This window comes from Rhinatrema bivittatum, chromosome 4 (assembly GCF_901001135.1).
Source record: "Rhinatrema bivittatum chromosome 4, aRhiBiv1.1, whole genome shotgun sequence".
Classification (NCBI taxonomy): Eukaryota; Metazoa; Chordata; class Amphibia; order Gymnophiona; family Rhinatrematidae; genus Rhinatrema; species Rhinatrema bivittatum.
The window spans coordinates 314,495,217-314,514,679 of NC_042618.1; the positions used below are offsets into that span (position 1 = coordinate 314,495,217).

Genomic DNA, 19,463 nt, shown 5'->3' on the forward strand with positions numbered 1-19,463 from the left:
AATGGGGCAGCTGTCAGTGTGGTCCTTTTTGAAACTGGCAAGACTCCAGCCTTTCTTCAGATAGCACAAACACAGAAAACTTCTGAATCTGTACATCATGAATTCTAAGAGGGCAGGCAGGCGGCATTCCAAAACTACATGCTCCAAGAATCCCAAACCTTGTATTAATATCCTTAGCAAAGGTATGCATTAATGACTATTCAATATGCATCTCTTACATTTCAAATTACCTTTTTCTACATTAATGGTTTTGTTTGGCACATCCTTAAATCCTGTTTCCCTGCCACGTATTTCAGTGTCTGTATAATATTGTAAGATAGTTGACTACTTGTGAGCACAAATGTTTATAAAATGATTCTGTCTTAATGCTTTTTTATCTTACAAGAAATAATAAAATACTGTTTTAACAAAAGTCGAGTTGGGTCCAGAAAGTTAAAAAAAAAAGTTTGTTGAGCAAATTGGCTTTGTTCCAGAGCAATAATTGTAATATATTCAACAGTTGTTGCTAATAGTAATGAGAGTACAAAGAATCTTAAAAGATATCTTACTATATATTTGTATGAAAATTCAAGAGATGATAGGAATATCTTGCTTCTACTAAGAGCATGATTTACTAAGCTTGTTTCCTATAGGCATAGAATGTGAAAAGCCTTAGTAAATCAGACCCTAAGTTTTAAGCAGTTGATTGGGTGGTGTTGTTTTTTTTTCATTATAACCTTTGGGGCTAATAAAAAAAAAACGTTTTATAACTGCCCATATTTATTGCAGAACCAAACATTATGAATACTTGTTTTTAGAGGTTAGAAAAAAGAATACAAGAGTTTTCCATCATTGGTCATTAAGATCTTCCTCATTTTTTTTTTTAAACTTGGTACTATCGCAGAAAGGTCCTTGGTTCAATTCCCAAATGATGTCATTTGCATACTGGGTTGACTGGGGCAGGGAATCCTGTGGAGGCAGTGCTCACAGCCCCAGGAAGGAAAGGAGTCATAGCTATCAATAAGAGACTGATAGCCAGATTTACAGCCACTGACACAAAGTTCTGGAAAGAGCCCTTATGTATAGCTCTCAGTCTCAGGACTGTTGCTGCAATGAACAGACTAGTAGTGGAAGGCTGTATTAAAAATAGCAGAAAAATCCCCAGGTAGTTGTGAATGAAGGCTCATGGTGCCAGATTCCAGCACTGGTTCTGAATGAGCTGGAAGAATCAGGCCAAAAATAACTAGTCCCAAATTGTATTTATTTATCCAGTAAAGTGGTGGTAAAAAAAATGATTTATGGTAGTGTATGAAGAAGACAGAGAATGTTTTGATTTCTGTTTCTACAGTTACATTGGGGATGATATTCAGCCGCAGCTAGTTAAGTTAGCCGGATATAGCTATCTAGCTAACTTGATGGGGATATTCAGCAGTGTGGCCATGCCACTGAATATTCCTGGCTACCTTAAAGTTAGTTGGATATGTATATCCAGCTAACTTTAGGAGAGCCTTACAGTGCGACCAGAGTTGGTCGCATAACTTATGTGGCAACTCTGGCCTACCCCAAAATGCCTCCCGCCTGTGCCCAAATTATGCAGCTAAATTCTAGCATACAACTTTAAATATAGCTTGCTAGCTATTTAGATGGATAACTTTTCAGTTATCTGTCTAACTGGTATTTGAATATTTACCTTATTGTTTCTGCAGCACCCAGAAGTAATGCTAATGAAATATCATTAGCTGAATCATCATTACATGAAATTATGAAGGAAATGTTTAGAAGGGTCTGATATTTGTAGAATAAATATTAAATTACATTCACTGGATACTGAAAATAGAAATATATTTAATAGCCTTGAATATCAGCTATGGCTACCTCTGTCTCATGGATGAGGTTTAGATACTGTAATGTGAGTAACAGTGCAGTCAGCTCTCTTGCTGGATAGTTGAAATGGAATGTCTTTGTATTGATAGTGTTAGTTGTGCTATTCAAAAATGATCTGGATGAATTTTTTGCTGACATGTGCTTGAATAATGAGAGAGATTTATTCAGCTGTCTGACCAGGAAAGAGAATAGGGCACGAGGGTTTAACAGGAAAGTATAATCATAAGTATTGCTTCAGAAATGTCAACTGCCCACCCAGTAGGAGATCATGAAGGGCATTTTTTTGGCCACCTTGTACACCAACACTTGTCAGTTGTGTAAAACAGTATATAAAAAAGGAAGAAACTGATTTAGATGAGAGAGGGTTCATCTTACGGTCACTGTGTGTAACTCCATACAGTGAGAGATACTGCTTCTGTCATGGGTGGTGGGAGAAATTTGACTAAATCTGTGAAACCATTACCGACAATTGCTCTTTTAATAATAGAATACAAGTGTGTATTATTCAATTTCCCAACAGTGCTACTATGAAAAAAGATGGGTTTAAATTCTGCATTGTACTCAAATATAAATACAAATATTATTAGAGTATTTCTCTTACAGACACATTTTTATCTCCCTGCTGGGGAGTGGTTCAGAGTTGCCAACTCAGGAAAGAGCATTCCTTCTTACTTATGTCATTTTTTAAAGAGGTTTTGAATGATATGCAGAATTCTTATTCGATGAGCTGGACCAGCTTCTGTGTACCCTGCTCATTTTCTTCTGTGTCCAGCTTCTTAAGATGAAGAATTCTAAAGAAAGAGATAAATTACTAGAGACAGCTAATAAGGCACCCGCAAATCACTTAAAATTTGCTCTCACAGTTTACGGATACCACAGTATAAATACTGATCAATTATGGTGTCCCATCTATTATCTATATAATAACATTGTTCCTTCTTTCCTAGCCTCCTCAGAAAATGTCATGTAGCACAAGCAGCACAAATATATTGCCAAGCAATCTTATGCAATGGTTTTGCTTGTATGGTGCTGAAATATTGAACTGTAAAATGCTTTGGAGTCCAAGCTGGCAAAAATGTATATAAAAATCAAAATTATTGCTGTAAAATAAATAAAACATAGAATTACTTGAGGACAAGCTGTTTTCTCATTTTTTGAAGTCAAGCCTGTTTTGGTACTCATCTCTGGCTTTTATTCCTGATGAGTTTAGCCTCAGGCTATTATAAAGTTAGACCTACCTGGATTTAGCTTTTAAACTCTTATCAGGAGCTGTCCCTGAACAAAAGGTGGAACTCCTGGGGATTATTTCCAACTAAGGCTGTAAACTATATAAAAGCTGCAAATAAATAAATAAATAAATTACTTTTAAACAAGAAGGTTCCTGAATGCTTGTATTAAAGGGGGAAAAAAAACCTGTGTATAAGTTTCTGCTGGTTTGTGTTTAAATAAAATTAGCTGGAGAGGTTTTGCTGCACATGGGGTCTGTATCAGATGAACTTTATGTAAAGGTATATAGAACAAAGCATAAAAACCTTACAAGAAAATTCCTCTAAGGATGCTATTTTCTCCATACTGCAAATGGCACCAGTATATGCAAACATTATTAGTATAAGGATTTTTATTGGACACAATTTGCAGGTTTTATTTTCCTGACATGTCTTGCTATGGAGGGGATTGTCATACTCATACTTGATTGTATTATTTGTGTTTTGCATTGTGTTTTTATATTGTAGAAACAGTTTCATCTAAGATAAAATAAGGTAGAATGGTACATAAACTGTTAGCACTATTGGCATTTATATATGTATACATTCTAGTGCCTAAATATGCTATTACACATGTGTACACTATGTAATGGTTAACATTTAAGCAGATAATTTATTCTTACTGTTTATGGGGAGGTATGTGGGATGTGTATGTCAAATTCACAACACATAGACACAAGTTAAAAGAATTAAGGAAACTTTTCCCTTCATGAGTAAGACATGGGAATAAACTCCACAACTAATGGAGAATCATGTGTTCGGCTTTTAATTAGCACTTTTGAAAAGTTACATTAATTATCATGACTCTAGGGCATCATTACTAGAATACAATCAACACTCTTAAATTCTGAGAAGTCAATTCTTTTCCTAGAAGCCAAAAGCTATATAGATATAGCTAACTGAATAAATCAGATTTTTACTGTATAACATGACAATTATGCATATGACCTAAACTTGTAATATGGAAAATATATATTTATAAATAATTATATATAAGTATATAGTCTTGATATAATTTATTGGCCTTCCATCTGTAGATAAGGAAAGCTACAGCAAGCCAGCTGTATGAAATGCTGGTAACCTATGACGATGTATTTGATCTTGATTTGACGGACCAGGTCATGACAGTACTCAGTGATACTTGTTGGTAAGTACATGTGCTTTCTGCAGAGAATATTTTACTCTAGAACTGTTGTATAGAAGTGCAGTACTTGTATATGGGATTGGAGGGAGGGGGGCTGTATCTAGTAAGTGTCATACCAAATATAAATTCCTCTTTTAAACAAGAGCTTAGAAAATCTTGGTAGGCACAAAGTTTTAACTTACGCCTTTGCTTAGTAATTGGAACAGTGTACTGATCCATCACATTTAAATCAGGCAATTACTTCCCTGAAGTGATGGGAAAATTCAGAAATACTAGCTGAAATCTGCAAAACATTTGCAGTCAAAAGAGTATTTGAGTTGAAACACCCCTCTCCCCCATCGCCCTGCCCCCTACCATCTCCCTTACCACTCTTACCCCTCAACTCTCTTATCCCTCTACTCTCATCTGTTACTCTTTCCTCTCTTTCTTTTTTCTCATAAGGGCAACCAGTTTCCTCTTCTGCATTAGTCATGGGCTGTTTGTAGATCCAATGCAACTAAATTACTACTGGCACGTGTATGGCCAACTTCCCCTCCATCTTCATGCTATTGTGCCCAACACTTGTCTGCTTTGTGAGGCCCGATGCAGCTCAAACATTATGGCCCAATGTCATGTCCACCACAAGTGTGGTCCTGTGTCTCCAGAGTCCTGCACTGATCTCTGCGCTGTTCTCCTAGGACAAGCAGGATGGTAGTTCTCACATGTGGGTGACATCATCCGATAGAGCCCAGCACAGAAAACCTTTGTCAAAGTTTCTAGAAGCTTTGACCAGCACACTGAGCATGCCCAGCATGCCACTATCTGCGCGTCCACACAAGGTCCCCTTCAGTCTTTCTTTTTCCGCGGTGCTGTTAGCCTCGTGGTTAGTGGAGCTCCACTTCTTTCTTGTTTTTCTTGTAAACATCAAGTATTTTTCTCATCCCATCATTGGGTCCCCCTTCACGGTCGGTGCCTCCTTGTCGTAGTAGGTTCAAAACCCCTTTTTTCTGCTTCTTCACGATTGATTCCAGGCATCCTGCTTCCCGGTGGCCACCGGTCATCGATCACACGTCGGGTATTTTTATGGCATTGTCTGGCTTTCTTCAGTGCCTGTGGACCATGACCATCATGAATCCGCACGAGGTTTGTATCCTCTGCCTGGGGGCTTCACACAACATCTGAGGGTGTCAGCTATGTGACCAGATGACCCCCAAAGGCCGTTGTGCGTGCCGACGAGATGGAGAAAATTTTCGGTTCTAAAATGTCCAATTTATCCACACGCGTCGGAGTCATCAACTCCAGGGGGTTGAGGGGAGCCCCTTGATACGCTCCCTCGCGTTACTTTTCCTCCTGCATCTTTGAAAGATCGAGGGAACGGTGATCGGTCCTCCATGATCTCACCGGTTTCCAGGACAACGGGATCGTCTACTTCCTCGGCGCCGAGGAAAGACCGTGGGAGATCCCACAAGCATCGACACCGGTCGCCATCGACATGTGGTTCCAGTTCCAGTGCAGTACCAGCGGCTGCCATATGCCACCAAAGCGACCCCGTGCCTCAGAGGCGCCACGTCCTTCAACATACCCAGGAGTAGCAGGCGCTCCCCACTGATATCTGTGCTGGGCACCGTGCCTCCTTGGATTGCCAAGGAAGGAGTTGGTGACGCCTCGTCCATCTCACTGGTCTTTCAGGAGGAATTGGACCACAGGGTGCAGACCGCGGTGCTCAGAGCTCTGCGGAGCATCGAACTGCCCACGCCACTGGTCCCCATGCCGGTGCCAGAGCCTCTGCCATCTGGTGCCTCTGCTCGAGCGTCTGGATGTCCTTATAGGTGCCCTCCTGATGCAACTGGTGCCCAAGGGACGTTCGCTTCCTCAGCGGCCACCGATGCCCCCCTTGGGAGTGATCCCGATCACTGGATCCTTCAAGGAGGAAGACACGGCCAGTGCTGTATTCCCAAGGCCTCGGTTCCATGAGCTTTTGCTCGGGGCCTCTGGTGTCCTGTGGCCCTCTGTCCCCCCATTACCGGGAGAACTGTCGATTCCCACGGGGCCCTCGGTGCCCCCAAAGCAATCAGGGCCCAGGGCTAGGATCCTTCACAAGCCTCGCCCACACCAGCCCCGTGATGGCCTTAGTGAGGAAGAAGGCCCTTATGACCCTTGAGGGGATGATTCCTCTGAGTCTTCATCCGAATTCTCGGACAACCCCCTCTCCGAGCCTTCCCCGCCGGAGGAAGGGCATCGGTCCCCCCGAGAGGATATCTCCTCTGTGGAGTTCGTCAGGGCCATGGCTGCGGCTATTCCCTTCCAACTTCTTACGGAGGAGGATGCGCAACATAAGATGCTGGAAGTGCTCCAGTTTGTCGATACTCCCAAGGAAATTGTGGTGGTTCCCATCCATGACATCTTTAAGGACTTTCTCCTTCGGATATGGGAACACCCGATCGCCATATCTCTAGTCAATAGAAAGGTGGATGCCACCTATCTGATACAGCAGGCCTTGGGATTTGAAAGGTGGCATCTGCCCCACCAGTCTGTCATAGTGCAATCTGCCCTTAAAAAGGCCAAAGCTCCCATGCCTCTGCCCCTCCTGAGTGGGAACAAAGGGAGCTCGATACTCTGGGCAGAAAGGTCTTTCAGGGCGCTATGCTCTTCGCCCATATTGCCCACTACCAGTTGTATATGACCCAATACAACCGGAACCTTTGGAAACGGGTCCAGGACCTCACAGAGATCTTGCTGCAGCAGCAGGACTCGCTCTCCGCTATTGACCTGCAAGGTTTAGAGGCTGGCAAACATGAGATGAGGTCTACCTATGATATGTTTGAAACTGCGGCCCGAGTAGCCACTGTGGGCATCAGCGCTCATAGAATGGCCTGGCTCTGGGCTTCTGACCTCCGCCCAGAGGAGCACATGGACCTTGCTGTCACAGTGGCAACAGGCCTCTCAGGACTTCGAGACCTGTCTCTCAGTCACTGAACCTCTGAGGGCATCGCTACCCTGGTGGGAAAACCTCTCCAATCTGGAGTGGGGAATTCCCTTCCAGGATGCCCCGACTTGAATGGTCCTCACCACCAATGCCTCTTCTCAGGGCTGGGGAATACTATGTGGACTGCCTCCACATGCAGAGTCTCTGGACCACTCATGAAGCCTGATGCCAAATAAACGCTTTGGAGCTTCGGGCAATCCGTTACGCCCTCTGGGCATTCAAGGACCAGTTGTCATACAAGAAAGTCCTGATCTGGACGGACAACCAGGTTGCAATGTGGTATATCAGCAAACAGGGAGGAACGGGGTCGTTCCTCCTCAGTCATGAGGTGGTGCATGTGTGATCCTGGGCTCTGTCACAGGGGAAGTCGCTGCAAGTGACATACCTGCCTGGAACTCTGAATGTACTGGCGGACCAACTGAGTCACTCATTTAAGCCACACAAATGGTCACTGAATCTGGAGGTGATGGCCAGAATTTTTCATTAGTGGGGAACCCCAGATGTGGATCTTTTCACCATCCCATACAACTACAAGGTGAGCAGCTTCTGCTCCCTCTCACCGGGGGGGTTGACATCTGGCCTGCAATGCCTTCTCCCTTCACTGGGGAAAGGATCTGCTTTATGTATACCCTCCTCTCCTAATCCCTTTGAAGGCCCTGCTGAAGCTTCAACAAGACAGAGGGACCATGATCCTCATGGCGCCTTATTGGCCCCGATAGATCTGGTTCCCTCTTCTTCGGGATCTGTCGATCAGGGATCCCATTTGGCTGGGGACCACACCCAATCTGAAAGCTCAGAACCAGGGTAGCCTGCACCATCCGAATCTTTGGGCGTTAGCTCTAATGGCATAGATGTTGAGCACCTAGTTCTTCAGCCCCTGGACTTCTCGGACAGTGTCTCCCGGCTGCTGGTGGCTTCTAGAAAGCTTTCCACCAGGAAGTCTTATAGTTTGAAATGGAAAAGATTCTCCATCTGGTGTTAAGGGCATGACTTGGATCCATTCACCTTCTCCTTTCCCAAATTGTTGGACTATTTGAGGCACCTTTCCGAGTCTGTGCTTCAAATCAGCTCAGTAAGGGTCCATCTTAGCGTTGTGTCGTGGTGTCGCTGGCACATCCATATCAGTGCAGCCTTTAGTGGGTCGCTTTATGGGGGACCTGCTCCAGAGGAAACCTTCTCTTAGGCCTCCTGTTATGCCCTGGGACCTCACCATTGTTCTGGCGTGGCCCATGCATCCTCCCTTTGAGCTGTTGTGCTCCTGCGATCCAAAGTTCCTCACCTGGAAAGTTATATTCCTAGTGGTGATTACTTTGGCTCGTAGAGTCAGTGAGCTTCAGGCCTTGGTTACGTACCTGCCATACACAAGGTTTTTTTCATGATCGTGTGGTCTTGTGTATGCACCCTAAGTTCCTTCCTAAGGTGGTGACTGATTTCCATATCAATCAGTCCATTGTTTTACCCAACTTCTTTCCTAGACCTCATTCCCATCCAGGAGAACAGGCTCTTCACACTTTGGAGTGCAAGAGAGCCTTTGCTTTTTATTTAGAACGCACAGCTGGTCACAGGCAGTCCACTCAGCTCTTTGTGTCCTTTGATACCAATCAGCTGGGAGTGGCGGTGGGTAAACAGACTCTGTCCAACTGGCTAGCGGATTGCATTGCATTGCCTTCTGCTTTGTGCAAGCGGGCCTTCAGCTGCAGACCGAATCAAAGCTCACTCTGGTGACGTCTGTATCTCATCTGCAAGCAGTCCCCGTCATCAAAATTTGCCACGCAGCAATGTGGAATTACCTTCACACATTTGTGGTCCACTACTGCTTAGACAAAGATAGTCAACAACACAGTGCCTTCGGCCAGTCCGTCCTACGCAATCTCTTCCAGACCTGATCCCAGTTCTTCCTGCCTAGACTCCTGCTTGGGGCCAGACAGTCCCCTGCCCACCAACAGCGCCGCAGTTGTTGTTGTGCCCGTTGGCACTTTGTTTGGTAACTGCCGATCCCCACCTAATGCTGGGGAAAGCCTGGAGCTTGGTATTCACCCATATGTGAGGACTACCGTCCTGCTTGTCCTAGGAGAAAGCACAGATGCTTACCTGTAACAGGTGTTCTCCTAGACAGCAGGATGTAAGTCCTCAGGAATCCCGCCCACCACCCCATGGAGTTGGGTTCTCCTTCCGATTTGCTGTTTTATTTTTTCACTCATATTTTTTACCTATGTTACGAGACTGAAGGGGGACCTTGCATGGATGTGCAGATAGTGGCATGCTCAGTGGCTGGTCAAAACTTCTAAAATCTTTGACAAAAGTTTTCCCATCCTGGGTTCCATCGGTTGATGTCACTCACATGTGAGTACTAACATCCTGCTGTCCTAAGAGAACACCTGTAACAGGTACGCAATTGTGCTATCTCAGTGCTGAGCTCAGCTTTACAGCCTCTTACAAGAACAAGGCCTTTTGAAAGAATACCCCCAATGATTCTAGTTCTCTGTTGACAAGCAGGGCTGAGTTAGCCAATGCATGTGGGTGACATCATCTGAGGGCACCAAACGGACCCTTCTCTCCTAGCTCTTGGAACTTTTGCTCTGCTGAGCATATATGGTAGTTCTCATACACGCTGCCTCGTAAACTCCTCAGTCCTTTTTTTATCTGAGCTTCCATGGGCATGTTCCCGCTCTCTTGATCTGTTGATATGTTGTAGTTTTCGTTGCCTCACTGCCTCAGCAGCTCCTCAGAAGCACTTTCCAGTGCTATAAAAAAAAAAAAAAAAAAAAGAAACCTTAAACTTTAACAAAAAGTATTAGGAATCTCTAGCTCTAAGAAAGCCACTTCTAGTGGCTTCAAAAATTGTGTGTCTGTGTGTGTGGCTATTAGATGTCAATCTCTGATGGCCACGATATTTATTACAAATGTCTGGGACTAAATTATGACACAGCTAATTGCTGTGACTGTGTAGTCAGATGTCTCCAAAGTTCCAGAGGACAGGGCATGGAAGATGGAAGAATTTTGTGGGTCACTGAAAAGATGGAGCATTCCTTCTCTAGGAGTTTCTAGAGTAAAGCTCCCCTTTCTGTGGTTCTGGTGCTTGGATCCACTGCTCTGCTACAGTTGAATAAGGTGTGAAAGTGTCACAAACAGAGTTTAGTGAGCCCTTTGCAGGCCCTGGAGGGCTCTTAAATGCACAAGAAAAAGAAACTCCATGCATTGGAGTTGGTGGTGCAGTTGGCGCTGCTGAAGCTCAGGTTAGGATTAGTCCCACTGACACACTTGGCGTTGCAGGCGCACACCAGCCCCAAGCACCATCAATGCACCAGTTCTCAGTCCCTATATCTCCATTGACATATCAGGCCTTGATTCAGCCAATTGAGGTATTTGCTCTGCTGATGCACTCCGCCTCAGAACCATCAATACTTCATGCCTGGGTACATTTGGGGCACAGGGCACTGGTCCCCAGGCCCATCAGTGCAAGTTATGTACTCGAGGCAAGGACAGTCGTTGAAGGGGGCCTGAGAGTTATTCTTTGTACTTACCTCCCTCCATGTGGAAATCCTCTTCTCTGTCCCTCCTCCTTAATCAAATAATTTATCTGGAGACTGCAGATCAAATATGCTCCATTGTGTCCCTAGTTTTCATGCATCTGCCAGCGCAGTTGACCTAAGAGAGGGTTCCCTCCTGGAGTCCACTAAGAGCTTCTTAGGAGAATGACCCCATATTGGTCTCAGAAGAAAATCTCTCTTCTTCCAACTCCTGATCAAAGGGCACAGCAGCCCACAGATCAGTTAGTGGTGAAGACTTTTTTTGCCTTATTTGGCAGCAAGTGACAAGGAAGGTACCCTTCATTCTCTCTTGTCCAGTGTTTGATTTGTTCTCTCAAGGTGTAGTCCTTTTCTCTTTCTCCACCTCGAGAGCTACCATGGGCAGGATGTAGCTCCTGAGCCCTCTCTGCGGAGGAATGTAGCCAGTCAGAGGATGGGGCATGGGACATCACCATCTGGAGAATGACCCAAGAATATTCCCCTCTCAAACTACCAAGGACCCAACTCTTGATTGTCTTCATCATCATTGGGGTATTCTTCACCACCAGAAGACCTCTCATAATCCAAAATCTTAGACAAGCTGAGCAAGGCGATAGGAGTCAACCTCCTTTAGGACAAGGACCTCACACTGAAGTCTTTGGTCTTACCCAGATTCTAAAAACCGTGTCCAAAAAGTGGCAATCTCAGTTCATTCAGTCCTCCAGGAATTACAAATGAAGGTGTGAGAGATTCTGGCCTCCTGCCCTCAGTAGCCTGGAAATTAGACCTGAAATATAGAATGCAACAAACACAAGGGTTTGGAGAAGTCCAGCTACCATATCAGTCATTGGTATTAGAATCAGCATTTAAATGGGCTAAAAAGACTAGAATCTTCTCTAATACCCCCTTCCCCCCAAGTTAAGGACCCTAGATCATTGGACAGTTTGGGGAAGAAGGTTTTCCAGAGTTCGATGCTTGAATCGTGGCCACAGGTTCTACATGGTACAATACTTAACACAGTTGTATCGACAAGATGAAATCCCTAGTAGAATCACTGGACACATAGCAAGAAAACTATCAGAGGGCTCTTCTGGACATAGAAGTGTGTGTGTGTGTGTGTCGTCATCTCTGCTTGGCTTATGAATTGTTCGGTATCGCAGCAAGAACTTCTGCAATGGTCATTGGAGCTTGCATGATGTCTTGGTTGAGAGCCAGCAGCTTGTGTTAAGTTGTTCATGACAAGTTGGCCGATATACCATGTTCGAGGGGGAGGGGGGGCAACCTCTTTAGAGACAAGGTCAGAGAAAGTCACCCCAAAATATTTTTTTAATTCTTTATCAGCTTTTTAAATTTACAAATTTTTGCAAATCTGAAATACATGAAATACGTGGATATAACAAAAAGGATTAAACAAATCAAATACAATTATACTAACAACAAAGTATATAACCACTTTAACCAAAAACCATATAACAAGAAGGAGATCCTATAGAAAAATAAGAGAATTTTTAACCACTCATTAATTTTTCAAAGCAAAGTCCTAATGCATTGTTCCAGCATTTAAATTATATTTCACGCTTCTATAGGTGATGAAATGGGCGGCTTTTTTGCCTCTAGAAATACTTTTAATTGATCAACTGAAAAGAATATATATATTTCCGGCCCCTTTTCTCAAAATACATTTACAGGGAAACTTTAATATATAGGAAAAATCTAAATCTATGGCTGCTTGACGTAGAGTTAGAAAACTTCTACGTTTAGCTTGCGTTGAAGGGGCCAGATCAGGATACATTCTAACTACCACACTCATAAAAAATACAGGAAATAATTGGAAATATTGTTTCATTACTGTTTGTATATCCATGGTAGTAATAAAAGACACCAATAGAGTTGCTCTATCTAATATTTCTATTGATGAACTTTCAAGGATTTCAGTCAGATTTTCCTGCATGTTTAGTCTATTAGATGGTATCCTGGATTTAGGCAAGAAATAACATTTGTTGATTGAAGGCATATTTTCATGAGTGAAGCCAAGTATTTCTTGGAAAAACCTTTTTAATGTTGTATAAGGAATTTCTCCCAATACCTTGGGAAAATTTAGGAACCTTAGGTTCAAGTGTCTAGCACTGTTCTCCAATGTCTCCAGCCTTCTATCCAAAGCTTCCCTGTCTTTGACTTGCTGCCTTGAAGTTCAGATTTTCTGTGTCTTTTCCTTCCAAATTCGCCACTTTTTGTGATAGTGAATTTACTTGTCTTTCTATCTCCATCGAAATTTGATTATTTTGGTAATTCGAGTGGTCTAGTTTCATATTTAAATTGTTCAGAGTGCTCGCAAAGCCCGCCACTAATCCCATATAGCGTCTAAAGTGACGACTTCAGGGAGTTCAGGAATTGCAAGAGGTTTAAATTCAGGGGGGTTTTCTCGCAACGATTGCAGGTCTTGTGTTATGAGATTCCCTCCTGTAGCCCCCATCTCCAGCCTGATACCTGCAGTTCCAGCGCTATTCAAACCCTCCGGGGCGACCATTCCTTATTCAAAGACTTCGGTCAACGGTCCCTTCTCTGCAATTAACCCGGATGTAGTGCTTTCGAACAAGGTTCTGGGGTAGGACAGCAACCCTGCTCTGAATGTCGGCGCTTGCCTCAGGTCGGGCCTCAGCGAAGTCTCCTCCGGTACCAGCGGTCCTCTCTCCTCGACCGATACAATTGGCTCCTCGACTCGTGGGTTTGATGCTGTGAGTTCAGGAAATGTGTGATTTCTTGCTGCATTATTGGGGATGGTAGTGGCACTGTCGGTACACACATACCTTCCTCTATTGTTTTGGTGGCATCTGTTGTGCTAAGGCAAAACCTTTCAGACCAGCAAGACTCTCAACTCGCCCCTGGTCTCAGCTTGTGACCATCTTGAATCTCCTTCAAGACTCTAGAAGTCACCCAAATTTAAGAAGCAGCATGCCATAGTTCAGTCTCTATCGACTGTTCTGGAAAAGAATGCGAAGAGTGAAGTTATCAAATTTGCGGATGATACAAAATTATTCAGAGTAGTTAAATCACAAGCGAATTGTGATACATTACAGGAGGACCTTGCAAGACTGGAAGATTGGGCATCCAAATGGCAGATGAAATTTAATGTGGACAAGTGCAAGGTGTTGCATATAGGGAAAAATAACCCTTGCTGTAGTTACACGATGTTAGGTTCCATATTAGGAGCTACCACCCAGGAAAAAGATCTAGGCATCAAGGTGGATAATACTTTAAAATTGTCGGCTCAGTGTGCTGCAGCAGTCAAAAAAGCAAACAGAATGTTAGGAATTATTAGGAAGGGAATGGTTAATAAAACGGAAAATGTCATAATGCCTCTGTATCGCTCCATGGTGAGACCGTACCTTGAATACTGTGTATAATTCTGGTCGCCGCATCTCAAAAAAGATATAGTTGCGATGGAGAAGGTACAGAGAAGGGCAACCAAAATGATAAAGGGGATGGAACAGCTCCCCTATGAGGAAAAGCTGAAGAGGTTAGGGCTGTTAAGCTTGGAGAAGAGACGGCTGAGTGGGGATATGACAGAGGTCTTTAAGATCATGAGAGGTCTTGAACGAGTAGATGTGAATCGGTTATTTAGACTTTCAAATAATAGAAGGACTAGGGGGCATTCCATGAAGTTAGCAAGAAGCACATTTAAGACTAATCGGAGAAAATTCTTTTTCACTCAGTGCACAATAAAGCTCTGGAATTTGTTGCCAGAGGATGTGGTTAGTTCATTTAGGGGTACATTTTAAAAGAACAAAAGTATGTGCGTATCTTATAAAATCCAGGGTCGGTGCGCGCAAGGGGGTCCACATTTGTGCAACTTGCATGCGCCGAGCCCTGCGTGCGCTGTCCGTTCCCTTCCCCTACCTAACCCACCCTCCCAGCCCTATCTAGACCCCTCCCGTACCTTTATCTGAAAAGTTACTACTGCCTTCGGGCAGTAGTAACTTACGCGTGCCGGCGCAGCAGGCCCCGACACAGGCCGCTGTGTCAGGGCACTGGGCCAAGCCCCCGGACTGCCCACATGCCCCTGAACACACCCCCAATCTGAAACCATGCCCCTGGCCACGCCTCCGACCGCCCCTTTTTGCAAGTCCCGGGACTTACGCGCACCGTCGAGCCTATGCAAAATAGGCTCAGCGCGCGCAGGGGGGTTTTAAAAGGGTTACGCACGTACCGTATGCGCGTAACCCTTTTAAAATCCAGCCTTTAGTGTAGCTGGGTTCAAAAAAGGTTTGGATAAGGTCTTGGAGGAGACGTCCATTAATGGCTATTAATCAAGTTTACTTAGGGAATAGCCACTGCTATTAATTGCATCCGTAGTATGGGATCTTCTTAGTGTTTGGGTAATTGCCAGGTTCTTGTGGCCTGGTTTGGCCTCTGTTCAAAACAGGATGCTGGGCTTGATGGACCCTTGGTCTGACCCAGCATTGCAATTTCTTATGTTCTTATGACCTGAACAACCATCTTCCTCTAGACATACTTACTTTGCTTTTAAACACTCCTTTCAGAGATGCACCTTCTGCCAATTTCATCAGTATTGTGCACCACCTTTGTTACTACAAGAGCAGCTTCCTGCATGCAGACATCAATCAAAGGTGCCACAACAGGCTCCGCCTCAGCCCAGCACTGAACATTTATGCTGATAGATTATGTTTCCAGCACTATTACCACAATAATGCTGGAAGTGCTTGGGATTGCAGTTTATTACGATTCCAGGGTTTAAAACAGGGCCAGAGTTCATGTGGTGGATGGGAGGGCTTCAAGGAAAGGATGGTGGTTTAGAGGGAGTATAGCAGGTGGCAAGGAGGCAATATATTTTTTTTAGTATTTAATAAGGAGGGAGGAGAGGAGGGCTGGTGCCAAGATTTTGGTTTAGAAGTGGTTTGGTCAGTGATCTCGACCAGCAGAGGGTGGTTAAATTTGAGGTGGTGTGTGGTAATTGGGCTGGAAGGCCCAGTGTGAAGATTTTTTTTTTTCCTAAAGGGGTGCCACTTAATCAGATATCTTTCGAAGATATCCGGTTAAGTGGCTGGCTATAACGTTAGACCCAACCGACCATATTTAATAGCTGGCTGATTAGCTTTATCTGGCTAAAGGTAGCCAGATAACTTTAGGTGAGTATATTCAGCAGGACATTCACTGGCTTAGTGAATATTACCCCCATGGTCGATAATAGAACGTCTGTTTCAGATCAACCTCTTGGAACTACAAGAAATCAGGCATGCATTAAGGCTTTTTTTCACATCGCCTTCAGGGAAAGAGAATTTTTATCCAAACTGACAACCAAGAAGCAATGTTCTACATGAACAAGCAAGGGGGCACAGGGTCATTATGGTTTTGAGGTGTTGGAGTGGATTCTTGGGTACTGCAGTGATGGCCACTCCCACGGGGAGGAGCCTCGTGAGGAACCGCAGTACTAGGCTAGACTCTATACACGCAGACATAGAGAATTTGTATTTATTATACAGCTTGGTGGTACTGCCCAGGTAGCGGCAGCAGTGAGGTAACCCAGTAGAGGAAGTCCAGGGGTCCTCAGCAGAGGAGACCAGTCCCACACTTGAGTAGATGGTAGGCAGCGCAAGGAAGTAGAGGCTCCCAGCGCTGAGCTGAAGGTGAGACAGACTGATAAGGTTAGTTACTCACTGAAGTAGGTAGATGTATTGATGGAGATCCTGGCAGGCAGAAGTAGTTGAATTGTAGGCATCAAGGCAGGGAGAGCAGGCCCTCGAGGAGCGAGTACCCAGTATCCCAGATAAGTACCTGAAAGAAAGCATAGGGCCCCCGAGGAGCGGGTACCCAGGTTAGAGATAAATGGCCCCGGAGGGCAGAGAGAGCTTCCCGCGGCAGCAAGGAAGTGACAGAGCAGCTTAGACTGGAGGCATTCCAATCCTTGCTAACTCAATTTTGGGCCGATACAGTAAAAATCGCCGGAGAGCGGGCAAGCGCCCACTCTCCCAACGCGCGCACAGGACACTCTCCTGTGCGCGCGATACAGTAATTTAATTTATTTAAATTAGGGCCGGCGGTAAAAAGAGGCGTTAGGGACACTAGCGCATCCCTAGCGCCTCTTTTCAGACAGGAGCGGTGGCTGTCAGAGGGTTTGACAGCCAATGCTCAATTTTGCTGGCGTCTGTTCTTGAGCCCGCTGACAGCCACAGGTTTGGAAACCGGACGCCAGCAAAATTGAGCGTCCAGTTTTCAAGCCGCGGGCCTATTTCAAATTTTTTTTTCTTTTTTTTTTTACTTAACTTTGGGGACCTCCGACTTAATATTGCCATGATATTAAGTCAGAGGGTGTACAGAAAAGCAGTTTTTACTGCTTTTCTGTGCACTTCCCTGGCACCGGCAGAAATTAACGCCTACCTTTGGGTAGGCGCTAATTTCTTAAAGTAAAATGTGCGGCTTGGCTGCACATTTTACTTACTGAATCGTGCGGGAATACCTAATAGGGCCATCAACATTTTGCATGTTGCGGGCGCTATTAGGTTCCGGGGGTTGGACGCGCGTTTTCGACGCGCTATTACCCCTTACTGAATAAGGGGTAAAGCTAGCGCGTCGAAAACGCACATCCAATCACAGGATAACAGTGCGCTCCACTGTATCGGCCTGTTTGTTAGCAAATGAAGGGCAGACTAAATACCCGGATGTCATGGCGTCACTCGAGGGGGACGCCCCTGAGGTTCCCACCATGACATGGATAAAGACGTAGGTGGCGTGCACACACGCACCCTAGGAGACCCTCAGGAGAAATGTGGCGAACACCATCGCCGTTCCGGAGACACCGGAGAGAGCTGCATGAAGACGCAGCAGCAGCCATCTTCCCAAGGTTTGAGGAAAGAGAAGGAAGAAAGGTGAGGCACAGAGGTCAAAGCCGTCTGAGACCAACGGACTCAACAGTCATGGACCCTCTGTCTAGAATCTCTAAGAATTTGGGAGTGGGCTTGCAGCCACAAGCTTCCCTACGAACAGCCTACCTTTCCGGAATCTCCAACATGATGGTGGATCACCTTGTCAGAACTTTTCATCCTCACAAGTAGTCTCTAGAGCAAAGAGTAGCAGGCAGGTTGTTTGACTTCTGGGATTATCTATCAATCAATTTGTTCACATCAAAGGAAAACAGCTAAATTGAAATTTTGCTCCGTTCTTCAAAGCAAGTTCAAAGCTTTTCTGCTTAAGTGGGGTCTGCTGTATGCTTTTCCTCCACTTCCGTCGATGGTAAGAAGGCACTCAAGGACTGGACACACCTTATCCACATCGCTCCATTGTGGTCAAAACAAATTTGGTTCTCTTATCTCGTTGTGAGTTAGTCCTCCTATATTTCTGGGATCTGATCTGACTGAAGAGAAGGGTCGTCTGTCATCCAAACTTTCTCTTTCTCAACTTGACAACATAGGTATTGAGCATTCATTAGTCTCATCACTGTCACTATCCAAGGAAGTTGAGGATATGATTTTGGCCAGGAAGCCTTCAATTTTATTTATTTATTTAAAATTACTTTTATCCCGCGCTCTACAAAGTTCGGAGTGGGTAACAAAAATACAAGCATAAAATACATGATTTGTATGTTAAGCAATGACAAAACAACCTTAACTTGCAAAAAAAAAAATAAAACAGAACAATTAAGATAACAAACATGCTAACAAAGACAAGTAGAATGATATAAAATTATATTAGAGTTAATAATTTAAATTCAAAGAGCTGCTGCTGTTGATTATCTCAGCCCAGAAATTTAAGTTGGTTAGATTAGGGTTGGTTTAACATATGGTAACTCATTGAAGGGAGTGGTTTGAGCCTAGGTGACAAGGAAGGAAAATATATCCTATTATGGAGGCGATGGATTTCCAGATGTATTCAGGGAAAAGGCCAGTGGTAAAGGGATGTGTTTTTAGAGCTCTTTTAAATTCTTTATTTGTCTGGTGCCATATATGTTACAGTAAGGAGTTCCAGAGGGTGAGTCTTGCGAGTGAGAAGGCCTTTTCCCAGGTAGCGGACAGTCTTGCGGAACGCAATGGTGGAATTTCCAGGAGGGATTGGGAAGCTGAGTGGAGGGGATCTAGTTGGTATGTATGTTTTTAGGGTACTGCTGACCCAAGGGAATTTGATTTGATGATGTAAGCTATGAATAAGTAGTGAAAATTATATTGAATTCGATATTCAATCAGGAGCCGATGTAAGGCTTAGAGTGTAGGCGTGATATGGTCATGTCTGTGTGTGTTTTAGAGTAGTCTTGTAGGATAATTTTGAACCAGTTGAAGGTGTTTGATAGTGGCATAAGAGAGGCCAGCATATAGGGCATTGCAATAATCAAGTGAGATTAAGATTAGAAGAGTTTATGGTTTTAAATGAAAAAGACCTTCACATGATATTATTGTCTAAAAAATCTATCAAGATGTGACAGTAACTTTTGACGAGCAAATTCGTGCAGCCTGTTCACCCAGTAGTCTACTCTCTATTGGGGGGGGGGGGGGGGGGGTTGGGTGCTTCTGCAGTATATGCTCTGCCACGCAGCCCTCAACATTGGACTCTCCATGTATCATGGCCAATTCAGCCCTGCTTATCAATGGAGAAAGCAGGAAAAATTAGCCATGCTTAATACTGAACCATCTCCCTGGAGAGTAGACTACCTAGTTAAAGCTAAGCTCTGCAGTCAACTGAGGGGATCACGAGGCAGTGCGTACACATGG

At 44.4% G+C, this 19,463-nt stretch overlaps 1 protein-coding gene across 3 annotated transcripts in view; it reads left to right on the forward strand.

The window, feature by feature from the left end:
* The window catches only part of TBCD (tubulin folding cofactor D), a 974,871-nt gene that overhangs the window by 888,805 nt on the left and 66,603 nt on the right, over window positions 1–19,463 (forward strand). For all 3 annotated transcript variants that reach the window (XM_029600281.1, XM_029600283.1, XM_029600282.1), the window contains exon 38: window positions 4,166–4,275. In XM_029600281.1, coding sequence (XP_029456141.1) covers window positions 4,166–4,275 — 110 coding nt within the window. The remainder of the gene's footprint in view (window positions 1–4,165; window positions 4,276–19,463) is intronic.